General features: G+C 40.3%; 1 protein-coding gene across 2 annotated transcripts in view; it reads left to right on the top strand.

Annotated features, from left to right (window-relative positions):
* btbd11a (BTB (POZ) domain containing 11a) overlaps positions 1 to 21,571 on the top strand; it is a 619,821-nt gene that overhangs the window by 335,307 nt on the left and 262,943 nt on the right. For both annotated transcript variants that reach the window (XM_060903305.1, XM_060903304.1), the window contains exon 2: positions 19,595 to 19,744. In XM_060903305.1, coding sequence (XP_060759288.1) covers positions 19,595 to 19,744 — 150 coding nt within the window. The remainder of the gene's footprint in view (positions 1 to 19,594; positions 19,745 to 21,571) is intronic.

The following is a 21,571-nucleotide window of genomic DNA, read 5'->3' as shown; positions in this document are numbered from 1 at the left end:
AAAATGATCCAATATTACATATCTGTGAGTGGCAAAAGTATGTGAACCTCTAGGATTAGCAGTTAATTTGAAGGTGAAATTAGAGTCAGGTGTTTTCAATCAATGGGATGACAATCAGGTGTGAGTGGGCACCCTGTTTTATTTAAAGAACAGGGATCTATCAAAGTCTGATCTTCACAAGACATGTTTGTGGAAGTGTATCATGGCATGAACAAAGGAGATTTCTGAGGACCTCAGAAAAAGCGTTGTTGATGCTCATCAGGCTGGAAAAGGTTACAAAACCATCTCTAAAGAGTTTGGACTCCACCAATCCACAGTCAGACAGATTGTGTACAAATGGAGGAAATTCAAGACCATTGTTACCCTCCCCAGGAATGTCGACCAACAAAGATCACTCCAAGAGCAAGGCATGTAATAGTCGGCGAGGTCACAAAGGACCCCAGGGTAACTTCTAAGCAACTGAAGGCCTCTCTCACATTGGCTAATGTTAATGTTCATGAGTCCACCATCAGGAGAATACTGAACAACAGTGGTGTACATGGCAGGGTTGCAAGGAGAAAGCCACTGCTCTCCAAAAAGAACATTGCTGCTCATCTGCAGTTTGCTAAAGATCATGGGGACAAGCCAGAAGGTTATTGGAAAAATGTTTTGTGGACAGATGAGACCAAAATAGAACTTTTTGGTTTAAATGAGAAGCGTTATGTTTGGAGAAAGGAAAACACTGCATTCCAGCATAAGAACCTTATCCCATCTGTGAAACATGATGGTGGTAGTTTCATGGTTTAGGCCTGTTTTGCTGCATCGGGGCCATGATGGCTTGCCATCATTGATGGAACAATGAATTCTGAATGATACCAGCAAATTCTAAAAGAAAATGTCAGGACATCTGTCCGTGAACTGAATCTTAAGAGAAGGTGGGTCATGCAGCAAGACAACAACCCTAATCACACAAGTTGTTCTACCAAAGAATGGTTAAAGAAGAATAAAGTTAATGTTTTGGAATGGCCAAGTCAAAGTCCTGACCTTAATCCAATCGAAATGTTGTGGAAGGACCTGAAGCGAGCAGTTCATGTGAAGAAACCCACCAACATCCCAGAGTTGAAGCTGTTCTGTACGGCAGAATGGGCTAAAATTCCTCCAAGCCGGTGTGCAGGACTGATCAACAGTTACCAGAAACGTTTAGTTGCAGTTATTGCTGCACAAGGGGATCACACCAGATACTGAAAGCAAAGGTTCACATACTTTTGCCACTCACAGATATGTAATATTGGATCATTTTCCACAATAAATAAATGACCAAGTATAATATTTTTGTCTCATTTGTTTAACTGGGTTCTTTTTATCTACTTTTAGGACTTGTGTAAGTGAAAATCTGATGATGTTTTAGGTCATATTTATGCAGAAATATAGAAAATTCTAAAGGGTTCACAAACTTTCAAGCACCACTGTAGATAATACATAATATACATAATAATACCTGATAATACACATAATACTTGCATATCAAAACATCAAATGTTTTTCAATGATAAATGTTTTGAATTGGACTTTTGATATTAGAATCAGTTCAGTTGTACTGAATGTTATTTTTCATATTATACGATATTTCATATTGTAAGGGGCTTGAATTTGAGTTCAATAAACAGAATACTCTGTTTATATTTTTGTCTGAATTGGTTGCATGTTTTCATATAGGGAGCTACCTTAACAGCACTGAAAACTTGAGTGCTACTGTAGAGATACATTATACGCTGCCATTCATAATTAAATCTAGATCTTTCGAACTTTAACATATCATGGTGAAGAAAAAACTACGATTTTCTGGCAACAAAATTGTGGCTAGTGAAAAGGCTGAATGGCTAGTGACTCGGGAAAACCACTAGCCACAGTGGCCGGTGAGCAAAAAAGTTAATGTAAAGCCCTGATACATTGATGTAACCACACACACACACACACACACACACACTGATTCCTCTTCTGCTGATTATATATGGATTCAAAGCCAAGTATGAGCAATTCCAGCGTTATGGACGTGACACTTGAACTCAAAATGGCAACAATGCATGTTTTATTGTCTCCCAGTATTTAAACAGGTGTTCCATATTTTAAGGCTGTACCATACTGGAGAAGTGATAGAACAAGAACAATTCCCATAGTAAATCTAGGGCATGCCAGAAAATGCCAATAAAAGATGCGTTATGGATGTGACAGAAAAAGTATCACTTTTCTTGGGTGACTGTACATTTTTATCAAACTCCGTGAAATTGTAAACCTAATGTCGAAATGGAGATATCCATTTGATAGAGGGGTCCAAGGTGAATATTAAAAAATCTTTGTTTAAAATATTTTGTATTTTATGCAGAGTTTCGGAAGGAAAAGTCAGCGTTATGGATGTGACGAAATTCCGTTATGGATGTGACGTGTCTGAAATAGACATGGCATATGTTTAGAAAATCAGCAATTTAACCACCATAACCCTTTGAAAAACTCTCTAAATATCAGCTAAAACTATCAAAGTTCTTAAATAATATTTAGGATGGCTATTGTTTTGCTGTTTTGTGGATTTTAGCATACATTTCTGTGGCTTGTGGCAATAATATAGAATTGTACATGATCAAAGTTGATTTTAGCTTGGGGTTTACATTATAAGAAAGAAAGACTGACAGTGACATATTAGGTTGGTTACAAATTGGTTCAACTTATTCACATCTGTAAAATACAGGCCTAGGTGATATCTCTGGGAGTGGTTTTGATGTATTACATGTTGCTTTATTTTTGCATGGTGAGGTTGACATTTACATGGAATTGCCCGTATGTTGAATTTCAGTAAAGAGTAAATGAAGTTGATTCTATTAAAAGTAATAATAAACTGATTTACAAATTATCATAATTACAGTAAACAGTAATGACATTGAGATCGCTTATACTGAAAGGCTGTTTTTTTTGCGAAACTACAGGCCTGTTTAAAAACTCTATTATTCTAACTCCAGCACCTGCAGTGTTATCGTAGGTTGTTGTTGTCTAGCCGAGGCCATTTTGAATCAAGCATTGTACAGTCTGAATCGAGGGCTGTTCAAGATGCATCACTTCTTATCATATGTTTTCAACTCTTCCTGAATTGACCATTCATACTGGAAAATTTGGCTCGGTTGATTCAAAATATGAGAAGCGTGAGATGTACTGCCCAGTAGAAAATGTTGAAGGGGTATCACATGACACATTAACCAATGAGATTAATAACACAGCATACACTGTGTTATTCTGTAACCATATGAAATGAGAACTTTGTGATTTTGAGTCAGACCACTCTGCAGACTGACTCATCTTTTGTTATTGATTTAATAAAAGTCTAACTTTTCTGAAAATCTCTTTGACCTTGGAGTCTTCTTGTTTGCCAGAGTTTCCATGACACTTGCAGGGTTAATTTCACACTCACATTCACACCTATGGGCAGTTTAGACCTAATCCACATGTCTTTGGACTGTGGGAGGAAACCAGAGCACCCAGAGGAAACCCATGCAGGCATGAAGAGAACATGCAAACTCCACCCAGAAAGGCCCCAGTCAGCCATGAGGATCGAACCCAGAACCTTCTTGCTCTGAAGGTTCAACAGTGCTAACCACTGCATCACCATGCTACGCATCTACGCAATCAATCAATCAATCAATCAATCAATCAATCAATAAAATTTAGGTGAAATATATGTATGGTTTCTTGAAATTGAGGTCTCAAAGTATATAGGCAGACAAACCCCTATTTTAGCTAAAACCTGACCTCTTTTTAAAATAATTTTTTATCTATCTATCTATTTATTTTTATCTTGCATAGATGGTTAGAGAAATGGCTTTGGGACCAAAAGGTTGCTGGTTTGATTCCCTGAACCAGCAGAACTGGCTCAAGTGCCCTTGAGCAAGGCACCTAACGCCCAACTACTTTGGCAAGTGCGGTACCTTGTGTCTGATTAGCTAAAGAAAAACTGATGATGTGATTATCAGTTCGGGCAAGAACCCCACAGTAACACAACAGTCATTCTCATTCATACACATTTAGGATGATCTACTGCAACAGAAAAACTCTCTCCCTATCATCTGGAGAGTTCAAAGGCAAGTTTGAGTCCCAACGATGCCATATCCAAAAGCCTGGGTGTCAGGGATAAAGTACTCACTCTCCCATCAATCACAGTGACACTAGCCAATCCTGGGTGTCCGTGAGCTCATGCATGTGGAAGAGAGCATATAGCACGTTCTTCCCTGTGTGTTATTCTGCCCTGTGACATGTGCATGAACAGTAGTTTGAAAAGATGTGGTTGGTTGACTTCCTGTGTCTCAGAGGAAGCATGTTAACCTTCTCCATCCCTGCTTGATAGCTGTCATATGATAGCAGAGAGCTAGATGGTGGGAGGGAATTGGCTGAGACTTGATGTAAAATGGCTTCAGATGTAAAATATATATTTTTTTAAATTAGAAGACTGAACAAAATGTTATGTCTGGTTGTCTGGTCTTTGAAGGACATGGAAGCTGTCCCAGTTTAAATATAGAGAGAATTTGGGAAAAAAAAAAGTCCCTTCTTAAGGACACAAGGACTTTAGTAATCTGCTATAAGTCTATAAAACACATGAAGGATGCCTTCAAGTTTACATTAATTACATTAGAGCCATTTAGCAGATGCTCTCATCCAGAGTGACGTGCAACATACCCAGAGCACCCTGGGGAGCCGTTGGGGGTTAGGTGCTTTGCTCAAGGGCACTTCAGCCATTCCTGCTGGTCTAGGGAATCAAACCAGCAACCGTTTGGTTCCAAAGCTGCCTCGCTAACCATTAAGCCATGCATGCTTCCTCAAGTATGCTTAATGTCTTATTTAAACACTGATCATATTGTTTCAGCTGGATTTCACTTCATCTGTTTTTCACGTCCATGTGCAGTGAGGTCACTCAGTATGTCTTCAAAATCACGATTGACCTCTGAATGTCTCCATCAAGAAATCTGTGCAACTGCTACGTTTGGGAGTCTCTCTCTCTCTCTCTCTCTGTCATGATCTGTCGTGTCTGGCAGCTCTATTAGAACCTTCACTATGGCAAAGAACACATGTATTATTCATTTTGACCAGCGGCGGCTCCTTCTTGAGCCTGCATGTTCCCCTGACCTAGTCTTCTGTCTGCAAAACATGGAGCAACAGGAGCTTTAGGCAGCAGTGTGTATGAGTGTACGTATATATATATATATATATATATATATATATATATATATATATATATACACACACTGTCCCTGTAATAATGTATAAAGTGGTTGTGTTTAGCCCTCTGGTTGGCCCGTTTCATGCCAGAATATGGTAGATTAGAGCACAGGCAAGAAACATTTTAATAGAGGAGAATCTTTACAGGTTGAGACATAGAAAGTAAAACTTTCGTTTGTGAAACACTAACTCACTGAATGTATCAAAATATAATCCTTATCAGATTTTCACTGGAGCCAAACTCTCACTTAACTCATTTAAGTCTTTTACATCTCATATTGAATTTCTTCAGCTTGCTGATTGCGTTTTACTTTTCCGTTCCCCTGTAGTTAAGGTCACTGTGTGATTATTATAATTATTATTTATTTATTTTTTTTTTATTACATCCCCACTCCGGGGTGGGGGTGGGGGGGTGTTACTGGTTTTTTACCTCTGTCTGTCCGTCCGTATCTCCGTATTTCCATATTCCCGTCCATCCGAAACACCCTTTTTCTCAGCAACCACAAATCATAGCCACTTGGTACCAAACTTCAGCTTGGGGTTCTATACATAGTTTGCACATGACGTCACAGAGTCGGGGATTCCCTAGTGGCGGCCATCTTGCGGGTCAAGCTTACCGTATGGGTCACTGAGCACACATTGTAACGCGCGAGTACAAAGTCTTCAAAAGAACCCAAGCAGGCTATTTAAAGCTAGCAATGGTGCACACCTGTTGTATTCACGGCTGTCGTAATAGGTCAGATGATGACGTCAAGCGGAGCTTTTATGGAATTCCCACTGTACGGGAGCACGAAGGCGAGCAAACAAAGAAACTCAGCATACAAAGGAGAAATCTATGGCTTGCGAGAATCAGCCGCAAGGATTATCAGCCTTCCAAACACAGCAAAGTCTGCTCCGATCATTTTATAAGTGGTAAGTTGTTTAAATAAACAATCAATTGTGTTTAAGTTTGTTTTTGGAAACCAAAACATCGTGTGAACAATCTCTGGAGAATGCCTAACTGGAACCGCTGAGTGTACGTTTACATTGTAATGTACACTTAATATCGCTCGTTTGTCACGTTTCTATTTGACACTTGTCACTTCACTCACGCAAGGGTCATTTTTGAAAAACATTTTAGGTCTATTCTGTATGATTTGATTTGTGTTTAATCAACTTATTACGGTTGCATAACATTCAACAGTCTATTTAATGCTAGAATATATAAAGTTGTATATATCAGACAGCCTTTAAAGTTTGATGAAGTCAGTTTCAGGCTTTGGAGCAGGCTTTGGCAGTTTCAGGCTTTGGCAGCCCTGCATAGTCACTTGAAAATGCATCTTTGTCCACTTCGTAGGGGTCAATTCCCCCAATCAAGGCCAGTTTGGCTGCATACCGTTGTCGTGAGATGTCGTCTAATGTATCTACAGTATATACTTCTGTTTGCTTGATTTTGCCGACATTGATCTTTATTTTAGAAAACTGACTATATAACTTCATAAATTCGTCCGAGATAATGTAGCCGGTAATGGCGATGGTCCGTTTTGTTTGACCCACAAGATGGCGGCTGGAGGGCGTTCCCCGGAATGCCGTGACGTCAGTGAAAACTATGTATACCGTGTATACCATTTTCAGGTCTGTCACGCATCGACTTCCTGTTTACCGACTGAATGTATTTACGAAACATATAGTGTGGATTTACAACATTTTCGTAACACTTTTCTCAGCAACTACAAATCACAACTGCTTGATATTTGGTACTGAGCTTCAGTTTGGGGTTCTATACCGTGTATACCATTTTCAGGTCTGTCACACATCGACTTCCTGTTTACCTACTAAATGTATTTACGAAACATATAGTGTGGATTTACAAAATTTTCGTAACACTTTTCTCAGCAACTTCAAATCAGAACTGCTTGATATTTGGTACTGAGCTTCAGCTTGGGGTTCTATACCCTACGCATATACCGTTTTCAGGTCTGTCGCACATTGACTTCCTGCTTACCGACTGGATGTATTTATGAAACATATATGGTAGATTTTGACGCTATTTCAAGAAGCAAAATGTTATTTCAAAATGATAGTTGACCAGGATGCTATTTGAAATCCCTGGGGAGAGACACTGCTCTTTACTTACTTGTTTCAGGGTTAATTATTTGTTGAAGTCAACCTTCATAATAAGTGTCCTATTCCTTTGATTGCTTGCATTCTGATATAAATGAGAGCGAGGGGATACGTCAGTGAGCAGTAGCTCACAGTTGATCTTGTTTTTTTTCTATTTAAAGTAAACTGGTTCAAGGGAGTTTTCCATCTCATTCTTCGTCTCAGTCGTTCACATCCGCTTGAAGTCAGCTGTAGCTTTAACACAGCAAAGCATTACAGGGAATTAAAAACCACTGGGGTGCCAGAGTGTTGGAGCAAGATAAAGTGTTAGGAAGGAGACTGCAGTAAATGGGGGGGGGGAGGACACATGAAGTGTATTATGTTTCATATTTTTATCTGATCGGATGAATAATGCAGCAAAGAATCTTCTGTCGCATTAACAGATTCTTGGGCGGTGAAAGACAGGGGGTTCCAACAACAGGGTGGAGAATAAAGGAGAAAATATCGAATGATGAAAGAGGTTTTCGTAAAAGCCAAAGAAATGTGTATTTTGTATCCAGTAAAAGGGTCATGAGAAGATTTCTGTCGAGCTGCGTTCTGGGAATTAAAGGAGAGAAATGGAGTGCATGCCAACAACTTGTGTTTTTTAGAGAGAGAGAGATAGAGATAGAGAGAGAGTATTTTTGGATTTCTCACAACAGATTTTGCAAGATTCATGAACCTTGGCCAGATTTTCTCCTTTCTGATCTTTCGTTGCAGGCTCACAGAATCAATAGTTAACAGCAACCACAAACCTCTGTGCCTCAGCCAGGAATGGAGAAACATTTAGCTCATGTCATGTATTTAATACTGCACAGCATGTATTATTCATGTTACATTTCTCTCAAGAAAGTCTCACAATCTAGATGCATGATGTGACTGACCATGTTGATCACACCTTTATGAAACTTTGATGAGTATTCATATTGCCCCGTCATAATGTTGGCTCGTGTTTTCAAGCTCCTTTGACAGTATGACAGGATACAGGATATTATCCCGCTTCACACGGAATGTCAATATTGCACTCTCATTGGAAAACAAGCAGAACACTTGAAACCGTTCTTTGCTTCTTGGTGTCCGTGTGTGTTGATGCATGGCCATGTGCTTGCTCTCAGTATGTGTCCATTGAGATTGCTCGTGTTTGTCTTGGTAATTAATGTACACTTGGAGAAAAAAATAGCTTTTTTTGTATGACATGTCGGATGCTCAGGCACTTGCGGCCCTCCTTATTCTCCTGTGGCGAAGTTCAATATCCCATCTGTCACAGCCAGTTGTTTCTGTCTAAATAAAAGGCCGCAGATGTGGCTCTGTGCTGTAATTTGATTAGGACGATTGAAGCAGCAGGGCTGGATTGCAGCATGGGGTGAGTGCCACATCCAGGAAATGTTGTAGGTGAACGCACCTGCACGAGGTTTGATATTAGAAGAGAGAAACTGTCCAACCATGACAGCTGGACTCATTAGCACCTTTCTAAAGCCTTGTGATTGGCGTCTTAGGTCTTTAGAAGAATTATATTTCTGGCGTGCTTAGGAGAATTAAAATTCTACGTATGAACAGTGCTAACTGTTAATCTGTAACAACCAGGGATAAGGATTTGAGTCACACATTTCTTACCGCCTTAAAAGCCTATGGCTTAGAACTCAGCCATGAATTTCAGGCTTATAACTTACGACTTGACTCTGACTTTAAAGCTCATAGCGTAACTCGCAACTTAACACTTATTTAAAGCTTATGTCATATGACTTGGCTCTAACTTCGAAGCTTATGATGTGCTACATTTGAAACAGGTACCGTTAGAATAACTGAACATTACATCCAACTTTACATCCAGTCCAGCCCAGAGTTTGATCCTTGGCCTCCTTGTCTTCATTATTTACATGTTGCCTTGTGGTCAGATCATTCGCCATCATGGTCTTTATTTTCACTGTCATGTTGACAATACTCAGATTTACACTCACCAGCCACTTTAACAGGAACTTGTTCTTGATTCTAAGACTCCTGTTCCTGGCTGCAGGACTGGAACCCAATGTGGTCTTCTACTGTTGCATGCTGAGATGCTTTTCTGCTCACCACGGTCGTAAAGAGTTGCTATGAGTTGCTATATCCTTCCTGGCAGTTCAAACCATTTCATCTGGCCATTTTCCTCTGACCTCTCTTATCAACAAGGCGTTTGCTTCCACCCACAGAACTGTCGCTCACTCACTCAGTCAGTGTTTTTTGTTTTTTGCACCATTCTGTCTATGTAAACTCTACAGACTGTTGTGTGTGAAAACCCCGGGAGATCAGCAGTTTCTGAAATACTCAAACAAACCAGTACATCTGGGTCAAACCAACACCCATGCCACAGTGAAAGAAAGTCACACTTTGAGATCACGATTTTTCCCATTCTGATATTTGAAGAAGTGAACATTCACTGAAGCTCTTGATTTGTATCTGCATGATTTTCTGCATTATGCTTCAGTCAAGGGACTGGCTGATTAGAGAACTCAGGGCTGTCCCCAAAGCGTGGATACGCGGCGCTCTGCCCGCCGCACTGTCACTTGCACACCCCCCCAAAAAAAAAAATCAGTACCATAAATTGAACAATGCAGAATATTTTCTGCACCGAAATATCTCTTATTTCCTTCTGAAAATGAGCAATAACTATAGAAATAGGAAGATTTTGTAATATATAGGTCTCGAAATATCCTGGTACTCAACCCAGAATTGAAAATAAAGGGTTTCATTGCGCACGCTGACTGCCATTCGCAATCATACATAAAACCATGTTCTAGGTGCTGGTCACTAGATGGCGCTGTTGCGTGATTTGACTTCGATTCTGTTCCTGGCATTCTGGAATTGGAAAATGAAGAGGTGTGCTACGAAATGTTTGCATTTTAAATCTAATTTTGCCCTTTAAATGTTGCCCCTTGCATATTTGACAAGGTTTAAAAATAAATAAATAAACTCGGCAAATTTAACAATGTTGAATTGTGCCTAAATCAGCCCTAGATGCCACCAGGATGCAGCATATGAAGTCTCTAATTTCAAAATTTTCCAGGAGGGTGTGCTCCCAGACTCCCCAGCAGCCTTGGGGGCCCTCTGGGCCGAGCCAGCCCTTATGGGCTTTGCTCTGCTTAAGTAGCACCACTCTGATATTTTTTTTTCAAGTTCAAGTACTTTATTGTCATTGTTAAGGTACAACGAAATTTCTTTTGTGCTGGTCCCAAAGGTGCAAAAAGTTAAGGTGCAAAAATAATAAGACAAAAAAACAAAACCAAAAACCTCTTACTTAGCAAGTCCTTGAGAACTAAAAAAAAAAAAAAGGGGTGTGGGGGGTGTGATAAGTAAATAAATACAAAATGAGCATAAATACACTTAACAGAAACGTTATGGAAATCAAGCACTATGTACAGGTTGTGGATTGAATAGAAAAACAATGTATTGCACATGTCATATCTCAGATTGTGGAGATATCAGAGTTTAAGTTTATTGCAGTTGGAAGGAAACGGTTTTTAAGTCTGTTGGTACGTGTACGTATAGATCTGAAGCGCCTGCCTGATGGGAGGAGTTTAAAAAAGTTATGTCCAGGGTGAGTGACGTCCTTTATAATGTTTTTGCCCTTCCTGACACAGCAAGTGTTGTGTAGCAGATCCAGAGATGGCAACTCAGTGCCAACGATGTCCTGCGCTGTTTTTTGTTTTTTTTTCTCCCTGGGGAAAGCCCTCTAACTGCATAGAACAGTAGGTGTATGGGTGTACCTAATAAAATGACTGGTTAGTGTACACTAGCGTTCAAAAGTTTGGGGTCACCCAGACAATTTTGTGTTTTCCATGAAAAGTCACACTTTTATTTACCACCATAAGTTGTAAAATGAATAGAAAATATAGTCAAGACATTTTTCTGGCCATTTTGAGCATTTAATCGACCCCACAAAATAATGTGATGCTCCAGAAACTCAATCTGCTCAAAGGAAGGTCAGTTTTATAGCTTCTCTAAAGAGCTCAACTGTTTTCAGCTGTGCTAACATGATTGTACAAGGGTTTTCTAATCATCCATTAGCCTTCTGAGGCAATGAGCAAACACATTGTACCATTAGAACACTGGAGTGAGAGTTGCTGGAAATGGGCCTCTATACACCTATGGAGATATTGCACCAAAAACCAGACATTTGCAGCTAGAATAGTCATTTACCACATTAGCAATGTATAGAGTGGATTTCTGATTAGTTTAAAGTGATCTTCATTGAAAAGAACAGTGCTTTTCTTTCAAAAATAAGGGCATTTCAAAGTGACCCCAAACTTTTGAATGGTAGTGTATGTTAGCATCATAAGTACCAACACTGCTACCGCCGTACCCCAGTATCTTGCATGCATGATATCAAACGTTATGTGTTTTGAATTCCTAAAACTGAAATGCAGTGAAACTGAAGTTCTTCTCATTAGCCCAAAATCCATTGTCTGCCTTTTCACTTAATAAAAAGTGACTGACGGGGTGACTGTAAAACTTTCCTCAGAAGTTCATAATTTTGGGTCAATCTTTGATTCTCTTTTGAACCCAGCATTAGCGCTTTGGTTAAAAGCACTTTTTCTATCTCTGACATATTGCACATCTTTGCGTCATGCTTAATAATACAGAGTCAGAAACTCTGGTCCATGCTATCCTCCCATCTCGACTGTTATAACTCTCTCTTTATCCGAATTCCAAAAAAATCGTTAATTTCCTTTACAGGGGATCAATAAAGTTGATCTTATTTTAAAACCCTGTGTTCTCTACCAATATGCAGGGGGTTTCAAAAAATTTGATATCATTTCACAATCTAATAATTTTGCCAGGGCAGCACGGTGGTGTAGTGGTTAGCGCTGTCGCCTCACAGCAAGAAGGTCCTGGGTTTGAGCCCCGTGGCCGGTGAGGGCCTTTCTGTGTGGAGTTTGCATGTTCTCCCCGTGTCCGCGTGGGTTTCCTCCGGGTGCTCCGGTTTCCCCCAAAGACATGCAGGTTAGGTTAACTGGTGACTCTAAATTGACCGTAAGTGTGAATGGTTGTCTGAGTCTATGTGTCAGCCCTGTGATGACCTGGCGACTTGTCCAGGGTGTACCCCGCCTTTTGCCCGTAGTCAGCTGGGATAGGCTCCAGCTTGCCTGCGACCCTGTAGAAGGATGAAGCAGCTAGAGATAATGAGATGAGGTAATTTTGCCAATTCTCGTTCAGTTGACCTCAAATTTTAACAACATGTGTGGAAACAGGTCAAAATTTAATGTTTAATGTTTTTTGTTTTTATCTTTTTAGGTATAGAAATGCCATTCACTGGAAAAGAAAAGGCGTTTTTTGTGTTATGCCCAGGTCAGACGGCAGGCTGCGGCTAATTTTCAACTACTTGTGTCTACCTGCAATAACAAAATCGCAGGTAGACGCAAGACTGGTATTGCGTCGACGCATGATGATGCAGATAATGGCAGTGTTGCAGAGGGTCTTTAGCAGAGGCAGATTGATGCAAGTGGATCATGATCTGTTTGCTTCCAGCCAGTGCAAATAGCAGGTTGACGCATATAGAAGGCAGGTCTTAATCTGGATGGCGAAGGAGTGGAGGGGAGGAGCTGATGGGAGAAATACAGGAATGGGGAATTAGGGAAAAAACAGAGATTAGAGATCAGCTGTCAAATGGGTGCAGAAGGAAAAAAGCAGAGGTGGACAAAGTACCCAACTTCATTACTTAAGTCAAAGTACAGATCCCACTGGTCAAATGTTACTCCAATACAAGTGAAAGTTCATCTCATCTCATCTCATCTCATTATCTCTAGCCGCTTTATCCTGTTCTACAGGGTCGCAGGCAAGCTGGAGCCTATCCCAGCTGACTACGGGCAAAAGGCAGGGTACACCCTGGACAAGTCGCCAGGTCATCACAGGGCTACAAGTTAAAGTTGTCCAGTCAAATTTTTACTTAAGTTAAAGTACTGAAGTACTTGCTATTAAAAATACTTAAGTATTAAAAGTACATTTTCTGTCAACACATTGTTGTATTATTGCCACAACGCTTACAAAACCTAATGCCTCTGAAGCAACCTACTGGATTTACTGACTAGCTTGTAAAACCTGTAGAATAAACACCTTTAAAAATTTCTACATTCTGTTTATTTGGCAAGATTACGCTAAAACATATTTCTGAAAGGACTTCAGATAAGTTAACGTTATTCATGTTAGCGTAACTCCGTTTTTACATGCTAACTAACAGTGTCCAAGTTAACTAGCTATGTGTTAACGTTAGCCGTGGACAAGGCGATGGTAACTTGGCGGGCAAATCCGTAGAAAGTCATGTGACTAACCAGACTGCATAGCTATTGCAACATTATCGCTAGCTCTAAAAGCACAGACAACTTCGTTGCAAGCTTTCTCTTGGAATAAAATATTTATATATCTCAATATGCTTCCGCAGGTTGGACGGCGAGTTTTTGTAGGCTGTGATGTGCTCCATTTTAGGCAAACATTTAAAACAAAACGAATCTTTAATCCTTTCAGAAAACTGAAACATGGGTTCTAGCTATAGCCATGAGTGCATGCATTCTCCAGAAGAACCGTCTCCTTCTATTCTGCCATCAAGTGATCGTGTTAAATAATGCTGCTGAGAAATTACTGAACTTGATTTTATACAGTCTATGGACGCGATGTGACCCTAGTGATTACTGATAGGCTGTCTCAGTGTCACCGGCTTTCAAATGTAGTGAAGTTAAAGTCATAAGTTTCCAAAAAAAAAAAATCGAGTAAAGTACAGATACTCAAAAAGTGTACTCAAGTAAATGTACTTCGTTACTGTCCACCTCTGGAAAAAAGCATGATGGTGTCCAGAAACGCAGCCCCGCAACAGGAAAGAGCTCTCAGTTCAAAGAACACAGTTCAGAAGTTCAAAAGTTCAGAGCACTTCCGCATCAGGAAAATAGCGTGCTCACAGTCCCAATAAAAGATATCCACAGAAGAGCAAAATACTCCACAGCATGCAGCAAAGTAACAAAATAATAGAATACAAAAACCAGGGGGGGAAAGGGCTTAGAAACCATATCCTGAGGCGAAGACAATCCCGCGCCGAATGAATATCCGAGCGGTATACTGTAATATAGAGTCATGGGTGAGCTGATGAGAGACAGGTGTCCTGGCCGCAGTGCTGGGAAAGCCCAGGGAAAACCAGGGAAAGGGGTGAAAGATCAGATGTTCCCAGCTGGCTTGTGACAAGATTCAGCTTAAAAACTCTGCGTCTTGCAGTACGCCTGACCACAATGAAGGATTTGACACAAAACACCTGCGTCCACCTGCGGTCAGTTGCCACCTGACCGATCGCAGGTCGCAGCATGCCTGACCTGGGCATTAGAGTCTGCTTGAACATAGTCGAACAAGACTGTGCAGCATGTATTTATGAGAGAATTCTCTAAAAATGCACCAACTGCAATGCAGATTTGGATATAGGACAAAAAGTTCAAAGAGGAAGGCTGTGTGTGCAGCAGGGCAAAAGGATCTGGACGACCACCAGCATTGGAAGAGACGGTCGAGTGAGCGGGTTCACGAATATTGAAAATTTGTGAAATCATTCATGGAATCCACATACCTTTTGAGTTTCTCATTCACATTTTGAGGAATAAATCTTATATTGCTCAACATTAAGCCTGTTCAGTTTCATTTGCCTCGACTATGTAGTTTCTGGGGGCAGCACGGTGGTGTAGTGGTTAGCGCTGTCGCCTAACAGCAAGAAGGTCCTGGGTTCGAGCCCCGTGGCCGGCGAGGGCCTTTCTGTGCGGAGTTTGCATGTTCTCCCCGTGTCCGCGTGGGTTTCCTCCAGGTGCTCCGGTTTCCCCCACAGTCCAAAGACATGCAGGTTAGGTTAACGGGTGACTCTAAATTGACCATAGGTGTGAATGGTTGTCTGTGTCTATGTTTCAGCCCTGTAATGACCTGGCAACTTGTCCAGGGTGTACCCTGCCTTTCGCCCATAGTCAGTTGGGATAGGCTCCAGCTTGCCTGCGACCCTGTAGAACAGGATAAAGCAGCTAGAGATAATGAGATGAAATGAGATGTAGTTTCTGGGATATTTACATCTCAAATAATATCAAATTTTTTGAAACACCCTGTATTCAAAACTGCAGCTAGAATTCTCTATAATTCTAAAAAAACCCATCTGCTCATATCACGCCAGTCCGCTATCAGTTACACAGGCTACCTGTGCATTCAATTTCAAGTCCGTCTACTAACCTATAAAGCCCTACATGGCTTAGCTCCAGCCTATTTAGCTCAGCTTCTTCACCTGTACTCCCCTGCCCACGCTCTCAGGTCTGCTGGACTGTTAGCCTTCCAAAAATACATCCTAGTCACTTCTGGGTGCAGATGTTTTAATGTCATGGCTTCCAAACTCTGGAACTCTTTACTTCAATCTCTTCTACTTCTTTTCTTTACTTTCCAGTAAAGAAGCCTAGCTTAAACCCTTTAACCTAAAACCTTAAAAGAAATAGGCTAAGAAATTGAGAGAGAAATGTCCTAGTAAAATTATCTACATGAGCTTTAAAGGATAGACTGCAAGGCTCGACATTAACGGTAGTCCGACTGTCCGGGACAACCAAATGTTTGGTCTAGGCAAGTCAAATCCACATCTGCCTGTCCAATGGGATAAGCTGAATAGTTGAAAATCATTACTTTTATAGTAATTATTCAAGAGTTACATCAATAAAGTTCCAGCAAAACTAGTTCAATCCCCTCAGTGATCCGGCCGTGTTATTGTTTACAAAATTCGAGGGCAGCCGAGTACAGCAGAGGTGTGTGTGTGTGTGTGTGTGTGTGTGTGTGTGTGTGTGTGTGTGTGTGTGTAAAAATAACCATGTCGTAGTATCTGATTATAGATTATTAGACTTTGAATTCATCGAAATCGGAGAAATGGTTATCAAATACCTCGATAAAATAAATATCCATGGTGAATCTTCATTTCATTCGGACTTTTTATTGCATTTTTTCTTATGTAAGATTCACATTAACCATCACAAGTGTCGTAAAATGTTTCATAGGAATTTTACAACAGTGCCAAACTCACTGACAGTTTGTTTTCATTCACAACATGATTCTGTCCCTCTTATCATGTCCACCTTGTTTTCTATTGGTTTCATTTCTTTAAATTAATTTATACTTCGCGTTTTACTGGATTAATCAAGATGTAATTTTATTTCCTTCAGAAGCTTTGAATGTGGGTGAGTCTAACTCTTAAAATTGCAGAGCAGGTAATGGGTCAGAACAACACATGCACCTTAATAGGGCATTGGAGAGTTTTTAGCTCATCCGGCTGTAGGCCAGGCCAGCTGAGCTTATGCGATCACGATGGTCCGTCTGTGTCTGTCCACAATTTCAAAAATCGCTACTTCTCCTACTGGATTGATGGGATTTTGATCAAACTCGCATACAATGTTCCCCAGGTGGGTGTGCATAAAAGTTGTCAAGATGGTAGTGCCACCAGTCATATTTACTATTTTATGGGCGTCTGAAATTTTTAGGTGACTCGTCACATTAAACGCTACTCTTCGTAAACTGCTTGGACGTTTTCACTGAAACTCACCCAGAAGACTCTAAAGACATATTCCAATAAGAATTGTTCACCAGGTGGCGCCACCTACTATGGATGAGGCTACAGACGGGTTGCATACAATTTCACGAAAATTGCTACTCCTCCTACAGGAGTGATCAGATTTTGATCAAACTCATATGGAATGTTCCCCAGGTTGATATGGATAAAATTTGTCAAGACGGTGGCACCACATGTCGTATTTAAAATTTTATGAGCATTTGAAAATTTTGGGTGACTCGTCACGTTAAACGCTACTCTTCGTAAACTACTTGGACATTTTCACTGAAACTCACCCAGAAGACTCTAAAGACATAATATTCCAACAAGAGTTGTTCACCAGGTGGCGCCACCTGCCATGGATGCAGCTACACAGGTCATATGCAATTTCACAAAAATCGCTACTCCTCCTACAGGATTGATCAGATTTCAAAACTCACAGTGGCTGGTATGAGATACAGCCGCATTGAGGCTGTGTTTGGTTATTGTTACAGTTAATGTTTGAGTTTTATTGAAAAATTATAAATGATTAAAGCATAATTATGATAACTATACCTGCTTTTTGATGAACTTTGTGAACCACTTTCCTTTCAGTGAACTAGTAAATGCATAGGAATAAAAGGTTATGGTCAGGACAAGTGAAAAATCTTGCTGCTTGTTCAACTGGATGAGTGGATTAAAAAGTTAATGTCGAGTCCTGGACTGGCCTCAAATATCACACCAAAGGTGTTCACCACTGCATATGATACAACTGAAAGGCCGTTGAGAGTTTATATTCTATTATATAACTAGAAAGCTTACTTCTGGCTGCATTTGACCCTACTTCGGTCTTGTCAGAATTAAGTAGGAGGAGGCTATTTTGCAGAAACCAGCAAGAGTAAACTAGATTTTGAAAGTATCCAACTGAAAAATCTCACCCCCTTCGTTCAGTGCTCCCTCCAAAACACTCCTTCAAAACACATGAACACACACTGACTGACTGTCGCTGGAGGTCGAGTCTCCATGAGAGAGAGCACTGTGGGGAAGAGCATAGCACATTGTTGTCATATCCTACTAACAAAATTCTCTCTAAAATAAAACAAACCAGATAACTCCCAGTTGTTTCACCATTGAGAAGCCATGCTGATGTTCACTCTGGTTTGATCTCTTGCTTTTGTTGCCTTCATATGCTATTCGGAAAGATACTGTTTCCCAATTGTGAAGTCAGAATAAAGAGCATGTCATGTTCAAGTGCTTGGAGCAAAATGAAAAATAGCAGATGCAAGATTCCTTCTCACTTGTTTCTTGGGGGAAATCCTATTTTTATTCCATAGCAAATATCTAAATAGCATTCTTCTATATCAAGTAACATGTACACGGATTACAGATTAGATTATGTACACTAGCAACAGCTAATGATAGTTGTATTGCTAAAAATAAACAATGGCATACCATCTACTGAGTGACACGGTGGTGTAGTGGTTAGCACTGTTGCCTCACAGCAAGAAGGTTCTGGGTTCGAGCCCAGTGGCCAATGGGGGCCTTTCTGTGTGGAGTTTGTATGTTCTCCCTGTGTCTGCGTGGGTTTCCTCCGGGTACTCTGGTTTCCCCTACAGTCCAAAGACATTCAGGTTAGGCTAATTGGTGGCTCTAAATTGACTGTGAATGGTTATTTGTCTCTATGTGTTACCCCTGCGATGACCTGGTGACTTGTCCAGGGTGTATCTTCATGAAACTTTGTATACATATCAAGCAACATGTGAACTGGTGCATTTTGGATTTTTGAAAAAAGTATTTTTCAAATTTTTATATAAATTATTCTGACTTAGTTTCTAAGAGCAATGTTTGTTTCCGGAGCATATATCCATAACTATTCATGATACGGATTTGAAACTTGGTATACATGTTAACAAGGTGATGTAGATGTGCCTTTTCATACTAAGAAATTTGAGAAATTTTAATTTTTCATGTTTCCTTGGAAACAATTTCAGACTTAGTCTCTCAGGTTAGTCTTAGGGGTAGGTTTTGTTTCTGGAGCAGAACTTGAAAACTATGAATGGTATGGTCTTGAAAGTTGGTATATGTGTTGATTAAGTAATGTATTTGTGCCTTTTGATACTAAGAAATGTGAGAAATTTTAATTTTTAGCTCACCTGGACCAAAGGTCTGGTGGGTTTATGCCATGGGCTGCTGAGGTCAGTGTAAAGAGGTAGGGTTGGTTTCCTGCAGCAGAACTTGAAAAACGTGACAAATAATATCTTGAAACTTGGTATATAGTGCGGGGGATATAGATGACTCTGTCTTCATGTTTTAATTGCTGTCAGGATGTAAAGAGAAATTCAAGAAATATAACAAAAATATTTCTGAAAAAAAAGAAACCCTGGCCATCATGCCTTTAAATTGGTATCTGATTTTGCTGAAATGTACAGCTGTGTGTCATTAGCGTAGCATTTGAAAGATTCAAGTATATTGCTCGTGCTACTGTTAACCTTGGGACTCTGGACTTGATTCAGACTCACAGTTAACTTCTTGTAACTTGACTCAGACTCATAAAACAGCTCTGCTAATGGCTCATATGGCTCATAAAACAAGTCGAATAATAGCATACAGGAATGCATGCTGATTTCTCATAAAGCAATATGCTGTGTATTTGACTTTCATTAGTCTAATATTAAGCTTTGTTTTTAACTGCAGGTGTGCTGAGCCTGCCGGACAGCCTGAATGTACACCGTGATCAGCAAAGAGCGGGGAAGAATGCAGAAGGTCATGTGTTCACCCAGGCTGAACTGCGCACCATTGAACAGTCTCTCCTGGCCACCCGTGTGGGAAGCATTGCTGAGCTAAGTGAGTGTGTGTCTCTATATTTGTGTGTGTGTGTAGTTTCATCATCATCATGCCACTGTGCAACCTTAATGCAGTATCAGTCTGTTAGTTAGGGATATAATGACTAATTGTCGATACCCAGATAAAAAGTATGGAGCAATATTGTTAATATATTCCAAAATATAACGATATATTACAGTAATTCTTGTGGTTTTTCTCCTAATGTGTAGTGCACATGTACATAATGATTTAATAATGTTTCTTTACAAAGGGGAAAAAACATCCTTTGTTTACTTGAAGCTCATTTATAATGGAAACAATTTTTTTTTTTTTTGTCAATTAACGTTTAAAAAGTGTAGCATTGCCATCTCACAGCTCCAGGGTCATCGGCTTGAGTCTGAGCTTGGTTTACTGACTGGGTGCAATTTAACATGTTCTTGCTGTGTCCATATGGGTTTTCTTTGGGTTCTCCGAGTTTCTTTAGTATAAAGCAAACCAAAGGTTTGGGGACCTCTGACCATCACACCTATGTGGATCTTCCCCAAACTGCTGCCACAAAAATGGAAGCATGGAATGTATCTGTATGCTGTAGCATTATGATTTTCCATCACTGGAGCCAAGAAGCCCAGACCTGCTCCAGCATGACAATGGTCCTGTGCACAAATCAAGATCCACAACAACATGGTTTACCAAGGTTGGAGTGGAAGAACTCAAGTGGCCTGCACCAAGCCCCAAAGTTGGAAGCACAGAATTGTGTATGGTGTGTTTGTATGCTATAGCAATTTTTACAATTTCCTTTCACTGGAAATAAGGGGTCTGACTCCAAACATGTTCCAGCTCCATGAAGACATGGTTTGCGAAGATTGGAGTGGAAGAACTTGAATGTCCTGACCACAACCCCACTGAACACCTTGGAGATGAACTGTAATGCTGACTGCACCCCAGGCCTCTGTACCTGGCATCAGTGTTTGCCCTCACAAATGCTCTTGTGGTTGAATGAGCAAATCCCAACCACACTCCAAAATCTAGTGGAAAGCTTTCCTGAAGAGTGGGTGTTATTATAACAGTAAAGAGGAACTACATCTGGAACGGGATGTTCAACAAGACTGTCAGTGATGGCATAGCTCACTCCAGCCTCGTCTAGTCCAGAAGGAATAATCTAAAGTGGGCCACCTTGCGCAATAAATGTTGCAAGCTATATACACTATATCCAACCCCGATTCCAAAAAAGTTGGGACAAAGTACAAATTGTAAATAAAAACAGAATGCAATAATTTACAAATCTCAAAAACTGATATTGTATTCACAATAGAACATAGACAACATATCAAATGTCGAAAGTGAGACATTTTGAAATTTCTTGCCAAATATTGGCTCATTTTAAATTTCATGACAGCAACACATCTCAAAAAAGTTGGGACAGGGGCAATAAGAGGCTGGAAAAGTTAAAGGTACAAAAAAGGAACAGCTGGAGGACCAAATTGCAACTCATTAGGTCAATTGGCAATAGGTCATTAACATGACTGGGTATAAAAAGAGCATCTTGGAGTGGCAGCGGCTCTCAGAAGTAAAGATGGGAAGAGGATCACCAATGCCCCTAATTCTGCGCCAACAAATAGTGGAGCAATATCAGAAAGGAGTTCGACAGTGTAAAATCGCAAAGAGTTTGAACATATCATCATCTACAGTGCATAATATCATCAAAAGATTCAGAGAATCTGGAAGAATCTCTGTGCGTAAGGGTCAAGGCCGGAAAACCATACTGGGTGCCCGTGATCTTCGGGCCCTTAGATGGCACTGCATCACATACAGGCATGCTTCTGTATTGGAAATCACAAAATGGGCTCA

The sequence above is a fragment of the Neoarius graeffei genome, chromosome 21 (assembly GCF_027579695.1).
Source record: "Neoarius graeffei isolate fNeoGra1 chromosome 21, fNeoGra1.pri, whole genome shotgun sequence".
In the NCBI taxonomy this organism is placed as follows: domain Eukaryota; kingdom Metazoa; phylum Chordata; class Actinopteri; order Siluriformes; family Ariidae; genus Neoarius; species Neoarius graeffei.
This window is presented reverse-complemented; position numbering and strand designations above follow the sequence as displayed.